Source organism: Pezoporus wallicus, unplaced genomic scaffold (assembly GCF_028554395.1).
Source record: "Pezoporus wallicus isolate ANWC-B61680 ecotype Strahan unplaced genomic scaffold, APGP_CSIRO_Pwel_v1 contig_3017, whole genome shotgun sequence".
NCBI lineage: Eukaryota > Metazoa > Chordata > Aves > Psittaciformes > Psittacidae > Pezoporus > Pezoporus wallicus.
The window spans coordinates 4,244,289-4,264,494 of NW_026638957.1; the positions used below are offsets into that span (position 1 = coordinate 4,244,289).

General features: G+C 37.9%; 1 protein-coding gene across 12 annotated transcripts in view; it reads left to right on the forward strand.

The window, feature by feature from the left end:
- Nucleotides 1-213: 213 nt before the first annotated feature.
- Nucleotides 214-20,206, forward strand: part of PPP4R4 (protein phosphatase 4 regulatory subunit 4) — an 84,097-nt gene continuing 64,104 nt past the window's right edge. For 11 of the 12 annotated variants that reach the window (XR_008972649.1, XM_057413346.1, XM_057413341.1 and 8 more), the window contains exons 1-2: nucleotides 214-604; nucleotides 1,095-1,168. Coding sequence is in view for 10 of the 12 variants with exons in the window: in XM_057413346.1 (XP_057269329.1) it covers nucleotides 488-604; nucleotides 1,095-1,168 (191 nt within the window). In the remaining 2 variants the exon portion in view is untranslated. Of the gene's footprint in view, nucleotides 605-1,094; nucleotides 1,169-20,206 lie in introns of those variants that run through there. The other variant, XM_057413349.1, reaches the window with a different exon arrangement.

Sequence of the window (20,206 nt, forward strand, 5' to 3'; positions counted from 1 at the left end):
CGGGACGGGGGCGGGGAGCGTCACTGCACCGCAGGGACGTCCCTCCTCCGGGCTTTGGGGGCAGAGGCGGCACCCGGGCACCGCGCCCTGCCCTGCCCCGTCGGTGAGGAGCGAGCCCTGCAGCCCGGGCGGTGCGCGGAGAGGCTTCGCCATCCCCACCCACGGTGCAGCCTACCCCATCGCCCCCGCGGGCAGGAGTGGCCAGTAAAGAAGGGAAACTCGTCTCCAAACTCCCCTCCTCCGAGGTACTATCGGCTGCACCGGGCTCCGGCGCCGGCTCCGATCCTTGCCCGCCCAGGGCAAGAGGAGAAAGTTTCCCGTCCAGAGGCTCGGCGGGGGCGAGCGGCGGCCGCTGCCGCAGTGTGTGCGCTGAGGCGAGCGGCGGGCGCGCTCGGAGAGGCGCTGCGCGGTGCCTGGGCTGCTTCCTTCAGTGCTATGTGAGAGAGACTCGGGGAAAGCATCGCTTGCCGAAGGCTTTAGTTGCTACATGCATCCAATAATAATCTTCTCCAAAATGGATTTTAGTCAGAGCAATTTGTTTGGATACATAGAAGACCTGCAGGAACTAACTATTATAGAGAGGCCAGTTCGAAGGAGCCTGAAGGTATACACTTCAAAATACAAGGATGATTTAAAATCCATTTGAAATTGTGCCTGATTTATTTATGGATGGCTAACTGAATAGGCAGTTTATTTTTTACAGCATCAGTATACTAAAAACTGTTTTCAGTCATTTTGGAATAAACAGTCTTGAATTCTATATATCAGGGGCTTAATATTGTCAGTATAAGAATATTAAGAGAAAAATATACTTCGGTCTTTAGATTAATCTATATGTGACTTGTTTGTACTTTAAGTGATTAGTAGTGATAGTGTCTGACATGGAACTGTACTTGTATTACATTCCAGCTTTTCCTGGTGAAAGATTTATTTGATAGAATTTGAAATATTGCCTAGAGATTTAAGGGATTAAATTCAAATTACTCATGGAACCGTCCCTGGATATGCTGGGAAGAAGGGGTTGTTTTAAGAAGATTAAAATGATGAAATAGTAAGGCACTGTAAACTCATAATCTCTATTTCATGCTTGACAGACACCAGAAGAAATAGAAAGATTGACAGTTGATGAAGAACTCAGTGATATTGAAAGGGCTGTTTATCTACTCAGGTATTTCTTAAAATATTACTGTGAAACACTGCTGGCGATCATGCTTACATACAGCTTTTTTAGTGCTTTCCTCTTAACTCATTTTGTTTTCTGTCTTTCAGTAGCAGCTCTTTTTTACTTTTTGCTATGTAAAACGTATAGGCAAGATAAAAATAGATACTGTATTCTTATTCTTATTTTTTTTTTAAATGCATAGAATAGAATAACTGTGTACGTGTATAAACATTTCTGAGTTTCTGATATGGCCCTCACCAACACTGAGTTATACTTCATCTTCTTTTCGCCTGCAGCTGATTTTGCAAGATTCCCTGTGTGTTAACATTAATAACACCAATCATTCAGTGATTTTGTATTCATTGTAAGAGAATATTCACTCCTGAACAGTTACCACAGGCTGATAACAGGGCTGTTTGAGCATACTGTATATGTCTGGGCTTTCAGAAGAGAAAACTTGAGAGATTACTTTTATAGTCCTTAGGAAATACTGTAGAAGATACTACGTTAATACTTCCCTGAGTTTTGGTTTGTCATTTTTTGTCTTCCTTCTTGTTCCTTGAAGTATTTATTTGCAGCTACTTGAACAACTTACATCTGACAGTTTAAAGATCTTTCAACTACTATGTAAGTCATCTTTGAGAGTACAAATGTTCTGAGGGATTTTGAGTTGAATATGCATTTTTAAACAATATCTAGTAATTGGAGAACCAGCTGCAGCTCCCTCTCAGTTTGCTTATTCTGCTGGTTTAAATGCTCTTCTAGTTTATGCCTGTCATCAGTGTTCAGAGCAGATATTCCCAGTACCTTAATTTTGTCTTTTGGGGGCACGTGGCATTATTTTTAGGTAAGCATTGATGCTACTTTTGATACTGAGTTTTGGAGGGGTGTTTTCTTTTTTGTTGTTGTTTCCTTGTTTTTTTAAATATTGAACTTTATTAAATAGTGGGTTTTAAAACCTGGTTTGCTAATAGTTCCTGTAATGAAAGCAGTCTGTTGACTCCAGGGAAATGCAGAGGAAATAGTTTTTGTGTGGTGCATATAATTGCAAAGGATGAATATTGGTTTGGGTTTTTAACCTCACAGCAATCAGCATAGTTGACTTCCCCTGTGTGGCAGCAAATTTCTTTGCTGTTTTCCTAATTAAAGATCATGTTTCCAGCAATATGTCTTTACTGGATCATTGCCTTGTTAAAGGGTAAAAGGTCCCATTTCATATCTTTATTTTACTAATTGCTTTTCAACCTGGCCCTTGATCTTCTCCTGACATCTTCATCTGCTTTCTCTCTACTTGAGCAGCTGTTCTGGAAACATTATTTTCCTTGTGGTGAAATTTTCACTTTTGCTTCTGCATTGTCCTCATTGCTGAAAGGTAGCTTCAACTCTGCTTGATAAGTTTTTCATAAGTCAATCACTTGCTGTGATTGTCCAGGGATGTAAATACAATAATCCAGTGGAAGCTTTTGCTGTTCAGTAGCATATTGCCTTCCCTGTACTGAGTGAAGTATAAGCAGAGTTGAAAAGCTGCCTGTAACACAGGCAGGATCCTTTATGTGATGTACGAAGGTATGTATTTTTGGCTTGTCTTGCATTTTAATATCTATTATAATAAAATAACTCTGCCTGTTCCTGTTTGACAGTAATGTCAGTCTGGTCTTTTCATGCCTCATTTCCTCACACAGATGAATTATATGCTGTCCTTCAGGTTGTCCCTGATGTGGGACTTTCCTTGATGTTATTCAGAAACACACTGCCTTTTCTAAATATCCCACTATAAAAATTGCTTTCGTGAGATTGAAATGAATTGTTAATTATGTCAGTATTGTGCTCCATTTGGAAAGGATGATGCTACCTCCATATAATTAAATAACATGCAAGAACAATAATAGAAAGCAAATCTCACACCTTAAGTATCTACAAATAGTATCAAAATACTTAATGGTGTGTCACATTGTCTTTTAAATTGTCATTTATGTAACCCTAACCTGCAAGGTGACGATTTTTTAATTTACTGAGGAGAATATCTTTAGTGTTGCTTGTACAGTACAGTGGAGCTGACTGAGTGAAACCTTAGTATGATACAGCAAAGCTAATATTTACTAATTATTTTCTATGAAACTCCATGAGCAGTCCTCATATTTCAATGGCTTTGCTTCTGAACAAAAAAGCTCAACCAGTTTCTTCTCTTTTTGCATTCTCCTGTCCCTCAAAAACCTGTCCCAAATTTCTCCTCCCCGCCACTGAACTTGGATACATATATGCAGAGTTATTGCATATTTAGTAGATACTTGCCTTTTCTAGAATTATGCTTTTGAAGGCCTTTACTATTGTATTCTGAAAACAACTACATTGACATCCTAGTGGGAGAGAATAGTGCAGCCTTTTATTCTCTGAGGCGTTTGGAGCCTGAATAGTGTGTGTCTGTGTGTGTGGGGTTGGTTGTTTTGAGTGTATGCTTTTTGTTTGTTTGATTAGGTTTTGATATTTTCCCCTGATTCTTGCCATACTGTGTATATGAGAATGTATCAATTTTCCACTTAGTTTCATCAGTTAGTTCTTTTTTCACCTCTTGTGTTACTTCTCATTTGTCAGTAATACTGTGGAGGTTTTTTGGCATGCTCTTTTGCTACTTGATACTGTAAAAAGTTACTTGTTTTGCTCATCTAGTATACGTTGGTATCCAAGTAATGATTATTTTGTGCTTCCACAATGTTTTGTCTGTCTGTATCTAGCCAGGATGTTTTGTCATAGATTTTGTAAGTTTCTGTTCATTGTCTTTTCTTATGTGTGACATAAATCTGCATCTATAAATGTTCTTAGCACATGGTGAGTACATTCACACATTAACTGTGTTTGAGATCTCATTTTCATGGGGATGTGGCTTCATTTTAATTGGTTTTCTGTTGTTACCTGTCATAGTTTGGTTTTACATTCTAAAGTGCTAACTGTAATTTTGATAATCCTGACAACTTTCTCTCTCCCCCTTGCCTCATTCTTAGGGGATGACTTTGCTTTCAGTCTCCCCACTTCTTCCAGTACTATTCTTCAGGTAACTATGCAGTGAGGTAGATTGACAAGATGATCTAGCTGAAGCTGATAATCTTTAGTCAGATTAGTTTTCATCTAAATCAACTCCTTGATTTGGCTCATCATGTGAATATAGAAACAGTTGTGCAAGCAAACAGGAGGGGACCTGGTAGCTCTCCTAATGGCCAGAATCACTTTAATATGACATAAGCATGGGTGAACTTCAGCTTTAGATCATTGTTGCTCAGAGTGCTCAGTTTTAATTAGATAGTGTTGAGGAATTAGACTAAACAAGATCTAATTTAATAAGAATGTGGTAGCAAATTGGGTCATCATTTGTTGTAATCTCAATTAACCTTGATTCTGGTTGAGGAACTGGGCTTCCTTACACCAGGTTGTCAGGGGTGTTTGTGAACTTCCCATTGAAATCAAATGGCTTTAGGCACCTGAAGTGCAAGAGACAGCTGAGTGTCTAGTATCTATGTTTTTGAGCTTTGGCCTGAGTGCTTGGTGGTTACTGGAGGATCTGCCAGGAATCACCAAGGAGTTGTATTTTGACTACATTTTGCATGTTGCTGGTGCAGCAGAAGAACAAGGAGAGCAAAATAGCTTTGTGCATCTCAGCCATGTTGATGTCAAGATTGATGGCTTATCATAAAGCCATCAGCAAATTAAGACAAGCTGCCAAACTGCACCAAAGCAACTGAAGAGTTTGCATTCTGCTTTAGGACATTGTGACCTCTACTGGCACAGTGGCAATAAGCAGCTCAGGGACAGTAATTTTTATTCCTGCTATGAACTTCTGCCTGTAGTCTTTATTTCCATGTTAGCTGACATTTGATTGATGTCATTACTGATTTTTTATTAGTCTTACTGCAGCTTGCCATTTTACGGCACACAGCCAATAGCAAAATATCTATTCTTTGACTGATGTGAACCTGTTTTGGATACAAGGATGCTTACTAAGCTGCACACTACAAGAACGTTTAGTTTTCTGAGGACTTTTCTGATAGATATCCTAGGGTTTTTACATTGTTCTGTGTACTTTATTAATTTGTATTCAGCTACTTTTTGTTTGTTTGTGCCTGCTTAGTGCTAAAGCTTCCACTCCTTGACATTTCTGTCATACTCAAAATAATGGGGTAGTAATGAGTTATCAGGGTGGAAGACTGGATTCACCCTTTTGGGAGCACAGTGTACTTTAGTTTTGGAGTGCTCCTATCTCTCAGCTTAGAAAATACCACAGTCCCCATCCAAAACACAGTTTTTGAAGACACAATAGATATTTTATCTAGATTGGACAGAATTCCAATATAAACTTAGCATGTCTTTGAACAAAAACCAAAACCAAAACTAAACCAAAACAAAACCCCAAGAAGTTGTGCTTTTGTAGTCATTCTTAATTAGCTAGGGTGTTCTCAAATTCTAAGCACCTCTTCATACAGTGTATGTTGTTAATTGTGTCAATTCCACTACTGTTTAAACCGTTAACTTTTTTTCTTCCAGTTTTTAGCCTTCATCATGTTAGTCTTGGAGATTTTCTTTTCTCTATAGGTGCAGGCATCTCACCTTTGAATTTAAATGAAAGCTTTTTTTGAAATGTAACTCTGGAGCTGATCTTCTAGCATACATATTGTGGCATTTTTTTGTGCTACGTAATTATGAGAACTGGATAGTCTATTCCATTTATAGTACTTCTGAATTTGTGGTACTAATGCATACATAAGCTACTGAAAGTTCCAGCTGTCATGCTAAGCACATTGGAAAGCAATTCTTCCAACTATACTGGCAAGCTATAAATACTAACATAAACCATATTTCTTCAGTTTCTTATCCTCCCCCCATCTTATTTTTTAAACTACAAGTTAAATTTTATAAAAGTTGCATTCCTGATTCACATAGTTGAATGGTTAAGTTAGTTGCCTTGCTCTGTTGTGCAAATAAATTTACATATATGGAATTGTTTCTTTCACCTTAAGGTGAAAAGTGTACCTGTAGTCTTCTGAAATTACACTAAGTCACATACCTTTTTTTTTTTTTCCCCACATACATTAAAATTTAAACTTGTGCAAATACTTGTGTTGATCATATTTGCTGAGTTAGAATGATAGCTGAGGAACCAGCAGGAAGATGGCAGTGCCAGTCCTCTCACCCCTCTAGTATTAGTGCAGCTTTTGCCCATGTGTCTGCACAGCACATTGAGGAATTTATCTGAGGGAAACCCCTCAGAAAATAATGGTTAGTTTTAAAACAGAACAACTAAGTGATACAGGACTTTGTGCACCTGAAAGACCTGTACCAACACAAAGGAATTGGGTAGCAGCATGGGAACTGTGCTCAGGAGTGGGTGAAATGGCTTTTAGCCTTAGCACTGTGTTTGGCTGGCTGACAGTGTTCATGGAGCTAAGGTTTCCTGATGTATCATTTCACAGTAAGGTTAAGCTGAATGAAGCTCTTCCTATAACAGAAAGAGTATGTCTTCTTTCCTTTCCTTATGTGACTGCATGTTACTGGTAAGTTATAAGTGCCAGCAGTAGTCCTATAGCAGTCATGCAGGCTCAGTCAGGTTAGGGAAATAATACTAGTTTTAACAAATCTTTCAGGTGCTCTCTTCCAACAAAATGTGCAACTGTATGACTGCTCATGCTACTCTAAGTGTGAGCGTGAGCAGAGAAGTCACAGGTGGTAGATGGTTCTCTCATGAATCGCAGAACAGATTTAGCTCAGGTTACTCTAATCTGGAATCTATACTTTGTATCTGTGAAGTCAAGTACTAGTTGAAATGACCAGAGTGTAAAGTATCTGCTGTAGCGTACTTAATGAGCCCTTTGAAATGAAATGAATTTCTGGAAGTCTTATGTGTGAGCTGCAGTGGGTGAGATCAGTAGTAGCTCTTCCTTATGCATTGTCAAATTCTCCTCTGGAGTTGTAAAGCATGTTTCAGAGCATCTTTGGGCATGACATAATAAGGAGAAGCTAGGTAGCTGTGTGGATGCCTTTTTTAATAATAAACAGAGTTGAAAGAACCATGGGTTTTCTTAACTTCTAAAAATTGTTCTGTCACCCTGAGAAAAATATATCATGCTCTCCTACAAAATATCTACATAGGAATATCCAGCTAAATATTTACAAAGTTTCTTTCTATATTACGAATCTTATACAGCATGTTACCCAGCAGGAGACTGAGTTTGTTTTTTTTTTTTTTTGTTAGAGGAGCACTGGCATTTAATAAATAACTTTAACAGCTGCACAGTTCATTTTGAGATGGCACATAAGTAATATGTAAGTATAATAGTTTTCCTTTGTATCACCTTCCTTGGAGAGTTCCAAGTGTTTGTAACAATATTTAGCACCTGTAAGGAGTGTTTATTCTCATGCTTGCTCAATGTTACTAGTTTAGGTTTGTATCCTTTGCTCGATTTGGCAAGAGGAAGTAGTATTGCACTAGTTTATGTTAGAACCTAGAGATACATCCAGTGAAAACTGCATGAGGATATAGATGGGAAAATGTAATGATTTGTGTTAGAATATATCAAGGATACAAACTCCTCAAAGAGGTAGTTCAAGCTGTTGGTTTATGGCAGTGCTCTGAGAGCAATTCCACATGATTGTGCCCTGTACTACAATGACTTGTGTTAGTAGCTAAAACAAGTATCTAGCAGATTTTCTTGGAAATTCCTTCAGGTGTTTTGAGGACTATGTTGTAGGCTTTTGGAGCCCTTCAGATGTCGTGGTGTGATGCTTCCACGGCTCTGCACTCTGATTCTGCTTCATTTGTTGCTGACAGAGAAAAGCAGCAGCAGTTAGTACTGGTCCAGCTACTCTTCCCCTAAAAGTAGTAGTAAACATTTCAGTTGTGTGAGTATGACAATATTACCATTACCTGTCCTAAAAATCTGAGTACTCTGAGACTCTTCAGAAGAAAGATTCTTAGTGCTGATACACCACATATCTTTACATTCAGAGCTGTGGAGATTCAGAGGAATCTCCACAAAGGCAGATAACACTATTATGCATTCATTCACATTGCTGCACTTTGTAAACTTTGCATGAGGGGAGTTGTTTCACTGAGATGAAATTCTGATCATAATTCAAGGACTTCAGTGACTAGGACTGCAGGCTCGGGCCTGTGCCTCAACTGATAGGCTATGACGGGAATAATTTGGAATGAGACACAAAATAGCTTCATTGAGATTCAAAATTAATCCTGTTCTTTGTGGTATAGAATTCTAGAATCAACCAGGTTGGAAAAGACCTTTAAGATCGTCAAGTCCTACCTTTACCGCAGGACTGCCAAGTCCACCACTAAACCATGTCGGTGAGGGCCTCATCCACACCTTTTTTGAACGCTTCCAGGGACAAGGATTCCACCAATTCCCTGGGCAGCCTGTTCCAATACCTGATCACCCTTTCAGTGAAAAAAATTTTCCCTAATATCCAATCTAAACCTCCCCTTGCTCAGCTTGAGGCTGTTGCCTCTTGTCCTATCACTTGTTATTACTTGAGAGAAGAGACCAGCCCGCACATCACTACAACCTCCTTTCAGGTAGCTGTAGAGAGCAGCAAGGTTCCCTCTAAGCCTTATCTTCTCCAGATTGAACAACCCCAGTTTCCTCCACCACTCCTCATCACACTTGTACTCCAGACCCTTCACCAGCTTTGTTGCCCTTTTCTGGACCTGCTCCAGCAACTCAAATGTCTCTCTTGTGGTGAGCCCAGAACCGAACACAGTATTTGAGATGCAGCCCCACCAGTGGGCTGTACAGGCGGATGATCCCTGCCCTGGCCCTGCTAGCCACAGTTTTTCTCACACAGGCCAGGATGCTGTTGGCCTTCTTGGCTGCCTGGGTACAGGCTGGCTTATGTTCAGTGGCTGTCAATCAGCACTCTTGGGTCCTTTTCTTGCAGGCAGCTTTCCAGCCACTCTTCCCCAAGCCTGTAGCATTTCATGGGGTTGTTGTGGCTCAAGAGCAGGAGGACCTGGCACTTTGTCTTGTTGAACCTCATACCACTGGCCACAGCCCATTGATCCAGTCTGTGCAGATCCCTCTGCAGAGCCTTCCTACTTGTAGAACTGTTTTATTTAGCTATATTAGAGTTAACTTTAGTGGTATTAACATTTTCATCTTTGCTCCACCAGCTGGTAGTCTATAATGCCAACACTGTGGTAAAGTTACACTGGATCTTTGTCACAGGAAAGAAAGCAGGGTGTTTAATTTCATTTTTTACATCAGAAAACAGAGTTGGAATGTAAACAGTTCTTGAGGCTAAGCAATTCAAGGAGGTCTCTATTATTCATTGAGAATTTCTCCTACTTTGGTAGGAGTGTAATCTTTCAGGGGCAGCTTGTTGTATAAGAAAAGTTCTCTTTAGTTCTCTCTTGAAGACAAACTATAAAGGAAAGTTTAAGTGATTTCTATACTGAGAATTTCTCTTCACATAGTCTGGCAAAGCTCATATTACAGCTAAAGAACCAACTCTAAAATGATATACAATTATAGAATCATAGAGTCATAGAATAGTTAGGGTTGGAAAGGACCTTAAGATCATTTAGTTCCAACCCCCCTGCCATGGGCAGGGACACCTCACACTAAACCATTCCACTAAGGCTTTGTCCAGCCTGGCCTTGAACACCACCAGAGATGGAGCATTCACAACCTCCCTGGGCAACCTGTTCCAGTGCCTCACCACCCTAACAGGAAGAATTTCCTCCTTATAGCCAATCTAAACTTCCCCTGTTTAAGTTTGAACCCATTACCCCTTGTCCTATCACTACAGTCCCTAATGATGAGTCCATCCTCAGCACCCCCATAGCCCCACTTCAGATACTGGAAGGCTGCTATGAGGTCTCCACACAGCCTTCTCTTCTCCAGGCTGAACAGCCCAAACTTTCTCAGCCTGTCTTCATACAGGAGGTGCTCCAGTCCCCTGATCATCCTCGTGGCCCTTCTCTGGACTTGTTCTGACTTCGTGCCTGAGAAAGAGGTCACTTCAAATTCCAAAACTGATGCCACAAGTAGCATCTCTAGCCAAAGACAGAGTTATGTCCTCAAAAGAAGATTTTTAAAGATAGGCCAGTGATGTGAAAGTAGTAAGAATCTTTCAATTTTAAGGTGATAGTGATGGGAATTCTACGTAGCTAAGTTGTTCTTGAAACTCACACTCTCAGAAATAACATGGCACTGGCATTCTTGCCTCTCGATTCCAGTGTATAATTGCCTTCATAGAACAGGTTGTGTATGGGTCTTTCCAGTCTGAAAATAACAGAATCCTTTGCAGGCTTTGAAAATAAGTGTTTTCTAACTCTTATGGCTATCCCATTCACTGGAGTTCTTGAAGTTGCTCCTCTCTCCGTGAATAACCTTGTTGGTCTAATGGAGACACTTTTTGGCAAGATGGAGTCTTTCCCATTGAGTGTTAATTCCCTGTAGCCTATCAGATAAACCCCCTGTCTAATGGAAAAAAAAAAAAATCTTTTTGCTTTATGAGTCATAATCAAACAGAATGAGAAAAGAGACAAAGAACTGCTTGCAAACATCTGCTAGTTCTCTTAGATTCTATCTGAAACATACTTTATTGCCTCTGGATGATACTTTTATACAAGCAGAAAAATGTACCAGTAATTTCATACCCATGGTATTATTTGAATGGACTCTTGATGATGAAGATATTCTTATTTAAATTCTATCGTTTAGCTTCTTTTGCATTCAGGTATGTTTCCGCATATTTCTTTTTGAAAAGCATTGCCCTGTGAGGGGTTAATGTTAAGGAATAAAAATATCAGCCTCTGGATATGTCCCTCCATATCCTAGTAGCTGTTGTTTCAGGAGCAGTTTTGTTTATTCCATGTTGCATGACTGTGGGTTATGAGAATGTGTGCAACTCTCACGTACGGATTAGCTGAGTCATTCCTTGTCAGTTGTATAGACTCACAGCAGAACCAAGGGGAATTGCTGTGCTTTACTAAACTTGTTAGCTATTGTTGGAAACGTCTTGCCCATCTACTCTTAATTACTAATAGATTTTAGATACCTACCCCTTTCCTGGCAGATTCTACAGATAGACATTACTACTTAGTCATTGTATAATTCCAAAATTGCGCACCATTTGTTTACAGAAACATGCTACAGTGTGATTTTAGTCCTGGTGTTTCTCAGTCATTCCTGCTTTCCTGTTCTTCCACTCCTTAATTTACTATATTTAAGGAAGTCAGACTTGGGTTGAGTGTAAGCAGGAATAGATGAACTGATGTTAATGGAATTGCATCATTTTAAGTATATGAATCCAAGCTGAGTATAGTAACTAGGGGTCTTGTTTTACTGACTTTATCTGCTTAGAGTATCTGGGGAGGTATTTGTAGGACTTTAGGCTCTTTTTTAAACTTATGTTTTCTGTAAGCGTATCTAAATAAAGGTAACCAATTCAAAATAATGTATAGTGATGAAGAAAAACTGAAACCTCAAAGGGCATAGTTTTACATTCCTTCTAATTGTTAGCGTAAGAACTGACACATAACCACCGGAATGGTTATATGAGGTGCTTTATTGCAGCACTGGGAAGCCAGGGGCACATGCCCAAATCTGGCTTCAACCCCGTTACATCGCGCTCGCAATTTATACACTAAAAATGTTGTCACTAATACATATTCAACACAGATTACATCATTGACTAGTACATACGCATCAAGGATTGCCACATCAGTCTATTACGACATCAGCCTCTTCTGCGCTTGCGCAGCCCCCCTCTGGTGGTCATCCTGATGAAGTAAGGAGTCTTCCTTGGATGAAGTAAGAAGTCTTCCTCAGCTTGTCCTGTTCACTTTTCTGTTCCTTGGACATGTCCCAGTCATTATGTGGACGCCAGCATTCTCTTATTTTCACTTGACTACTCCTGGTACCTTCATGAGTTCTGCTTCGGTAGAGTTTCACAATACTCCCCTGGATCCACCCATATACCCTTCCCCATATATGGCTATGTTAATTGCTTATCATTATAGCTACCATTGTAATATTTAGTTATAAAGTAACCAAGATACACAATAGCAGAATTTCAACTTGTTCTTAATACAAAAGAAACCCTCTACTGATTAACAGATTTTCAAATATAATCATCTTTTCTCTTTGTATTATTGTTTCAACGCACAATTTCACACTAACATAATGGGAAAGAAAAAAGCCATTTATCCGTTATTCTTGTCCTTATTCATTTTTCAATAATCATCAAGTTTAAGAGAATTCTTCCGGCTTTGCAGATGGCTCAATACATATCAATACAGGCATTTTTCTCATAAGTTTTTGAAGTTAAATCTTCCACTTGATTGTAGGATAAAAAATTGGATTTTTTTTTCAATTTCCCCAGGGTATCTTAAATCAGAATGATGTAATTTATTTTATTTTGTTAAAAAAAAAGCACTATAACTTTGAATAAAATTGTAGAGTTAACTCAGGGCTTTCTGTGGCTGTCTGGGAGCACGAGGAATGGTATAAGCAGAAAGTCTCGGAGCTCCTGGTTTTTTGCTTATGAAAATGGCTTTGTGTACAAACTGCCAATTATATCCCTAGTAAAAAGTCCACATTTCTTGAATGTGAATTAACTTTGGAAGTAATCAGCTTTCCCGTCCGTTGTCTATTCTTGAACAACAAAGAGCAATATTAAGCACTGGAGCCATTATTTTGTGCTAAGATTAAATGAAGTTGTTCAAAGATCCAATGCATTTCTCTTTACCAGTTGGAGAAGAGCAGGAAAGTTAGACTCAAGCTGGGTCGAAGCATTGATAACTCAATTGATATAAACAGAGCTACACAGTAGAAGTGCTGTTGCACTCGGTACTACCGTTACATTTTGCTTGCGAAGGGTTGTGTCTGCAAAATGGAATGATTTACTGTTTACCTGTGTTGCATGAGAAGTGCAGCTCATCACCTTGTGGCCTGACATTCTAAAGCAGATTATACTTGTTTTATTTTTTTCTCTGCCCTCTGTTACCAAGAGTGTCTTGAGGAGGATAGACTAGGGGCAGCAGGGAAATACTTTAAAAATGCCAACTATGTTTTTGTTGTAAATATGAATTGATTGTATTATCTCTGAATGAATAAACATGTGTAAAAGAGAAATGTGAAGGGCATCTGCTTAAATATTTGTATTTACATGGTAATACTACTTACATTGTTGGATAGGCCTGGAGATAAAATGCTGGCTTTAAAGGGAGAAACAGAAAAGATGCCATTTTCACTGCTGAAATTGTAACTGAGCTTTTTGAGGAGGACAATTTCTGTCCATATTAAATAGAAAACATGAGTCACTGCCTCATTGCTGCTTGCACCAAAATTCTTCTGTTATAAACAGTTAATCTTTCTGTAATTTCATTTAAAAGCTCCGGATTAGCATACCTATTTCTCTGCCATTTTGGGAGCTAGGAGTTATTTAGGTTATAGTCTTGAAGGCAAGATTTAGTTTTATTTTTGCTTTTTACAAATGCGCCAAGTGATAACCACTGAATCAATGGAGAAAAGAATGAATGCTACTTAAAATTAAACTGCTTCTTTAGTACAGGTTTTGGCCTCAAAGTATGTCTGTTTCCTTTGATTTTTATCAACATATTAGATGTATTTTAAGGGTTACTTGTAACTTCTTTTGAACTTTGCATGCCTTTGTATTGCACACAAAGAAAATACTTGAGTTTGTAATAGATGATTAAGTGCATACTGGTATGGAAAAATCAACTCTTAAGGGCAGATAAACTTATTTGTGCTTTGACCACTTAAACTGTACCACGTATTTGAGAATGATGTGTTACAGAGTAGATAAAGCACTCAAATTAATACCCGGATCTTAGTTTCTTGCTTATTTATTGCCAATTCTGAAGATTTTATATACCTTTTCAGTGCCTTATCTTTTTTTTTTTTTAGTGAAGAATTGGAAAGTGCCTGCTTCTGGATCTGTTGCATATAATGACCCACACCTACAAGACCCATAAGTTGAAGAAGAGTCTAAGTAGATTTTAGTACTTAATAGTTCATTTGAGGTGTTCATGACTCACTACATGCTTTTTGGTGAAGGATGCAAGTACTAAGTATATTTTCTTTATTCTATAGCTCCTGCTTTTTGAGATTAACATACAGATGATTGATGTTATTTTTCCCCAAATGCTATTCCTTCCCTTGCAAGTGCATACAGCTAGTTTTCCTTTTCTTTGCTTTCATCCCTATAACTGAGGGTTTACTTTAAGATCATTATCCTCTCCTGGAAGAGACTATACACTGAATACCAGCTGAGACAGTTTGTGACACCTGTAAATACTGTTGTCCCTGTGATACTTGTACAGAACTTTGGGGTTCTGGTTGCACTGCAGTAGCATTGATATTCTAAGGACTGTGTGCTGTTTTTAAGGTAAATTATACCTGTAGATATCCATTAGAATGGATGCCATGTCAGATAGGTAATAAAAGTAGCATTAATATATTTTGATAATATTTCACAATGAGTTTAAACTGAAAATTTACTGTCCCACAGCTTTTAATAATCTGTTAATTCTGTTCATTTTCAGTAACAAACAAACTGAAGTGGGACTGAGGGGAAGTGGTGTGCAAATGGTATCATACCAGCAATTGCCTTTTACTGTATTTTTTTCTTTTTCCATGTTACTTTTGCTTGCGTAGAAGGCTATTGATACTAACATAGCAAACAGATAAACCAGATAATCTGGTGGTTGACACTGGTGTGCTATGAAGGATCTATGCAGTGGAACATATTTGACACACATTCAAAGGAAAGAGATATTATTTTCTTCCAGAGATGATCTGAAATAATTTTAGCAAATGTGGGTGGAATTACTGGTAAATGCTTTATTTATTCTTTCCATTGCAGAATGTCAAAGTCTTTGGGGGATAATTATACCATTAGAAATAAGTTAAAATATGAGTATGTGAGTTAAAAAACAATCTAACAAAAAGCTATTTAAGATCACTGTAGTGATTTGGAAAGCAGGGAACATTATTTGGATTGTAATTACCTAAACCTAGTTGGGTAGGCTGAAGATTCTGGTGGTGTGCTCATAATGGTTTTAACAGGAATATGGATGAATTATGTGTATAAGTAATACTAATTATTATCTATTTTTTTAAATTATTCTACCAGAGAACTGGAAATTTGCAAGACTTCTGTCATCACTTCAATTTGTTTATTATGTTAATTGCATTGTCTGGTTTGATTATCTGTCCGCTCCAAGCTGTATGCTGTCAAAGAAACAAATCTCATATATTTTTGAGAGACATGACTCTGACTCTTTCCTCATTTTAATTAAGTAGCTGAATTTCATCCTACTTCCTAAAGTGAACATGAATCAAGTAAAACACTTTTTTGTTTGGCAGAAAGTGAATCAGCAACAACTTGGAGTTGTAATTTTTAGTTATTTGCATGTTTATCTCAGAAGGCTGCCTTTGATCTATGGTTGCTTCTGACAGATGAGAAAGCAACACTAGAGTTAGTTCTTTGAGATTGTATTGCTGATGCATGTAACTGCATCAGTTTGAAGTAATGTCCAATACTACTTGAAAATATTTGAATAATGAATAGAAGGCAAACAAGTAAAGCTTTCCACTACAGAGCTGTGTAAAAGGTGGCTTATATGAGGAGTAAGTTCACAGTTTTGTGTTCATTTTCTAATTATTTTTTTCTTTTGAGTCACCAGGCCCTTAGAGTATGACAGCAATAATTTGGTAGAAATCTAGTATTAACTAAAGTAATTCTGATATCACAGTCAGATTTCCTTGGCTGGGAAAAAAGAACTGCTTCTACAGCTAGAGCAAATTTTTTAGACTTTTGAGTCCATTTGCTAAAGGAGAGATTGAAATATACAAACATAGCTTTCTGAGAATATTCTTATCAGTTCCACAACTATTAGAGTTGCTGTGAATCCCCCCCCCCCCCCCCCCAAACAACCAAGAATTGGTACAAGATGAAGTATGTTATGGTAAGAGAGTTTGAGAATGCATGATTGAAAGGCATAGATAAGTAATAAAGTAGGAGCTTTTGGATCTGTTGTTTATAATGCCCCATGCTTAGACCCATGAGTTGAAGAAGACTCTAAGCAGATTTTAAGTACTTGTTAGGTCATTTGAAGTGTTCATGTCTTTCATGCCACAAACCGTACCACATCTCTGTGGGTGAAATATACTGGTACAGTAAATAAGACTGGAGAATGAAAAGAGATCCGATGTCTAAATTACACTGTAAGATAAATTTAGGTCAGCAGAAGTAATTTACCCTTCTAGAATTTGTTAGCATCTGTGATTCTTTTTTTTTCTCACTTTCTGTGTAGAAAAATTACTGTGTAGAAGAGTGTACTTTTTCAGAAGACTTCTTATATCATATAATGAATGCATGCTGTGAAATGACAAATCTTGTTAAAAGTGAAAATTAGAATTTCAGGGCCAGTGAATAAAGACTGGGCAGAAAAGAAAATAGCTACTGGCTCATTTGTGTTATGTTACCCAGAAGTTGGAAACTGCGTTATTTTGATGTTGGAGTGAAAAGACTGGTTTTACTCCTAAAATTTTCACTCTTGATGTTGGAGTGAAAAGACTGGTTTTACTCCTAAAATTTTCATTCTTGATGTTGGAGTGAAAAGATTTGTTTTACTCCTGTCATGGTTTAAACCCAGTCAGGCAACCTGTTCACTCACTCCCCCCTTTCTTTCCCTCCCCCTACTACTGGAGGGACAGAGAGGAGAATCGCAAAGAATGCAACTCCCACAGGTTGAGATAAGAACAGTTTAGTAACTAAGGTATAACACAAACCACTACTGCTACCACCAATAATAACTATGATAAAGGAAATAACAAGGGAAGAGAATATAACATCTCACCACCAGCCGACCAATAACTTGCCCCCCCAGCCCGTCCAAGCTCTGACCAATACCTCCTCCAACCGTGCAGTCTCCCAGCCCTTCCGGCTAACTCTCCGTTACATCCCGGGCATGACGTGCTGTGGTATGGAATATCTCTTTGGTCAGTTTGGGTCAGGTGTCCTGTCTCTGCTTCCTCCTGGCTTCCCCTCCTCCCTGGCAGAGCATGAGGCTCAGAAAGGCCTTGGCCAGACCAAAACATCAGGCCGAAAGTCAAAACACTGCACTGCACCAGCTACCAAGGAGGAGAAAAATGACTGCTACCGCTGAACCCAGGACACTCCTAAAATTTTCATTCTTGATGTCGGAGTGAAAAGACTGGTTTTACTCCTAAAAGACCATGCAAAATGCAGTATGTTTTATACATCCTCTAAGGAAGAGGAAAAACTTATCTTCTGGGAAACAGTAATCTTGATACAAGGGTAAGATTTGAGAGGAAAAATATGTTCCTTTGAGGCACTTTTTACATTCTTGAAACTTTTATTAAAATTCAACAGGGAAAAGATTCATGTTTCTTCATAGTAACTATTGTCTAAACTCACAGAAACTGATGATATTAGGAAGAATGAAGTGATTGTGTCATTATAGTACATTTGGTTTGTCTCAGGAACAGAAAGGAGTATTTGTTTAAGTTAGACACCCTTTCTTTCTTTGACAGTTCAGCAAGCAAACAGAAATAAGAAACGTCAGTTGGCCAAACTGATCCTGGTAAACAAGGTTGCTATGAATACAAAACTACTGTGCAGCTAAATCTTTGTTTTCCATTCTTACTTTAATTGCACTGGAAGTTTCATTTGTATTGGTGCATGATCAGATATGCACCAGAAGCAGATTAATTTCTTCTTTTTAAATATGTAGATCATGTAGATTTTATTCAGATGTGCTGTAAAATCACCATGGGCACATATATCTGAAGTGGAAGATCAGGATGAGAAATTGGTTTTGAAAATTAGATTTTAATAGAAGGGGTACAACGTCAATTGCAAAGGGATGTTCATACTGTGATATTATCAGGACTTCTGACTTCTTGAAAATGGATATTAATCACATGCTACATTTTCAGATTAATTTTCTTCTGTCTTGTTTTCAGCAAAATTATAGCAGCCTGAAAGTAAAATTTCTTCTCTTTATTTGCTCTGGCTAGACAAGTAACAAAGGAAGGGACAGAAGAGCTAAAAGACAAAGCTCTTAATGCTACTTTGGCTCCATCACAGTCTTGGCCTTAGTTATAGTCTGGTTTATATCTCTAGTCTAGAAACTTACCTATTATCATAAATGTCATGTACTTGAAGGCTTGCATATATAAATGTTATACAGTGCATTAGTTCATAGATAAAAAGGACATTAGCTTCTAGGACAATTTAAATTGGTTCTGATGTTGTTACATATGCTCCTGGCTAAGTGTGGTCTTCAAAAGGTGTTCTGACAGTGAAGAAATTACTCCATATTGTTTAGGAGCCCCAATATTGTATTTGAATGCATGAGATTAGTTATAGTGTATTAAAGAGTTAATATGGTACATAGATCTGTAATTATGGGTATATGCATGTCTAAATGAGTAAATCCTTTTAAAATTCTTGTACTAGCTTTCTTTGAGAAAGAAACCTCTTTTTTTTTTAGCAGTTACTGTGCAATGCCAGAAGTGTAAGCAGTTTGATCCATCAGATATCTGATTAAAAATATTATCCTAAATATCTTGTGTATCTTTACAGTTTCAAATCCTAGGAAAAATTATCAAGTAAAGCATTGTTTTGATTTCAGTTACTTTCATTTGTCGTTTGCAACATGGCAGAGGATAATGTACAAGAAATTTTGTACAGTGCTTCATCTATAAAACCTCCCTTGTAATATATAGCTTCAAGGCTATGTTAATATTTGCCCAGCTCAAGCTTCTCAGGCTTTGTTTAACTGAGACTCTTATAGGAAGTTATTTTAATGAAGTGACAGAGCCTTCCATGAGGCTGGGTCTGTTTATAATATACTTACAACAATATATGTCAAATAGATGTTCAAACAGTCCTGTTATATAATTTGTTTACAGAAGTATAAATGTAAGCATACATAACACAAAATAAAAAGAAAGTAACTGTTTTATACCAGTGTTAAGAAAGGGTTATACTTTTAGAGAAAATACCAGATTTTATTTTATCAAAGGAGTATTCACCTTAAAATAAAATGAAAATTAGTCTTAAAATCACACATATTTGTTATTTCAAGACACTTTTTTACTTTCTGGTGTTTGTTCCTGTCATGGTTGAACCTAGGACAGTTACCTTTTTTGTTAGAGAAACCCCTGAAATTATGCAAAGACAAAGTTAAAAAGAAAACTTGTAAAACTTAGTTTTTACTGAACAAGAATAGTATGTAGAAAGCAGTTCAATAAATTTAAGTCTGTGTCTACCCATCTGTATAGCAAAGATTGCTATGTAAAAATCTTTACGATGAAATGAAGAAAGTTCTCTGAGGAAGTCTTACGGGACAAGCACTTTTATGTTATTGACAGAAATATTTATCTGGATTTCTAGTTTGCCTTGGCAACCAGTATATTGTACAGGACAAGAGAAATCCTGGAAGGAGAATTGATATTGAATCTTTCTGAATAGGCTAAATCCTGTCAGATACTGACCTTTCTTACAAGTAGGAAATTGAGTTTAGAATTTATGAATCACGGGCAAAGAACAGTTTAAGTGGTTAGGGGCCTCTGGAGGTTATTTGGTCCAATGCCCTGCTCAAAGCAGGGCAAACTTCCAAGCCTAATGTAATTTAGTGTTAGATCAGGTTGCTGAAGACATTGTCAGAGGAGCTTTGAACATCTCCAAGGTTTCCCCAACCTCTGAAACCCTTTTCAGTGTTTGATAGTGCTCTTTGTGAATTTATTCTAATACCTAATTAGTTATTGACTACCTTATTCAATTTTTATCTTGTTATTCTAATCCGTCATTTACTGAAGTTGGTAAATTTTTACTTTTTTTTTTTCCAACAAATTTAGGCCAACAGAGAACGTTTTGTCATCTTGCACTGAAAATAATGTCATTTATGGGTGGTTGAGTTAACATCGTAATCCCCTGCAGCCATCCATCAGAACTACTTGGTCTGTAAAACTAGGTTACACAGCA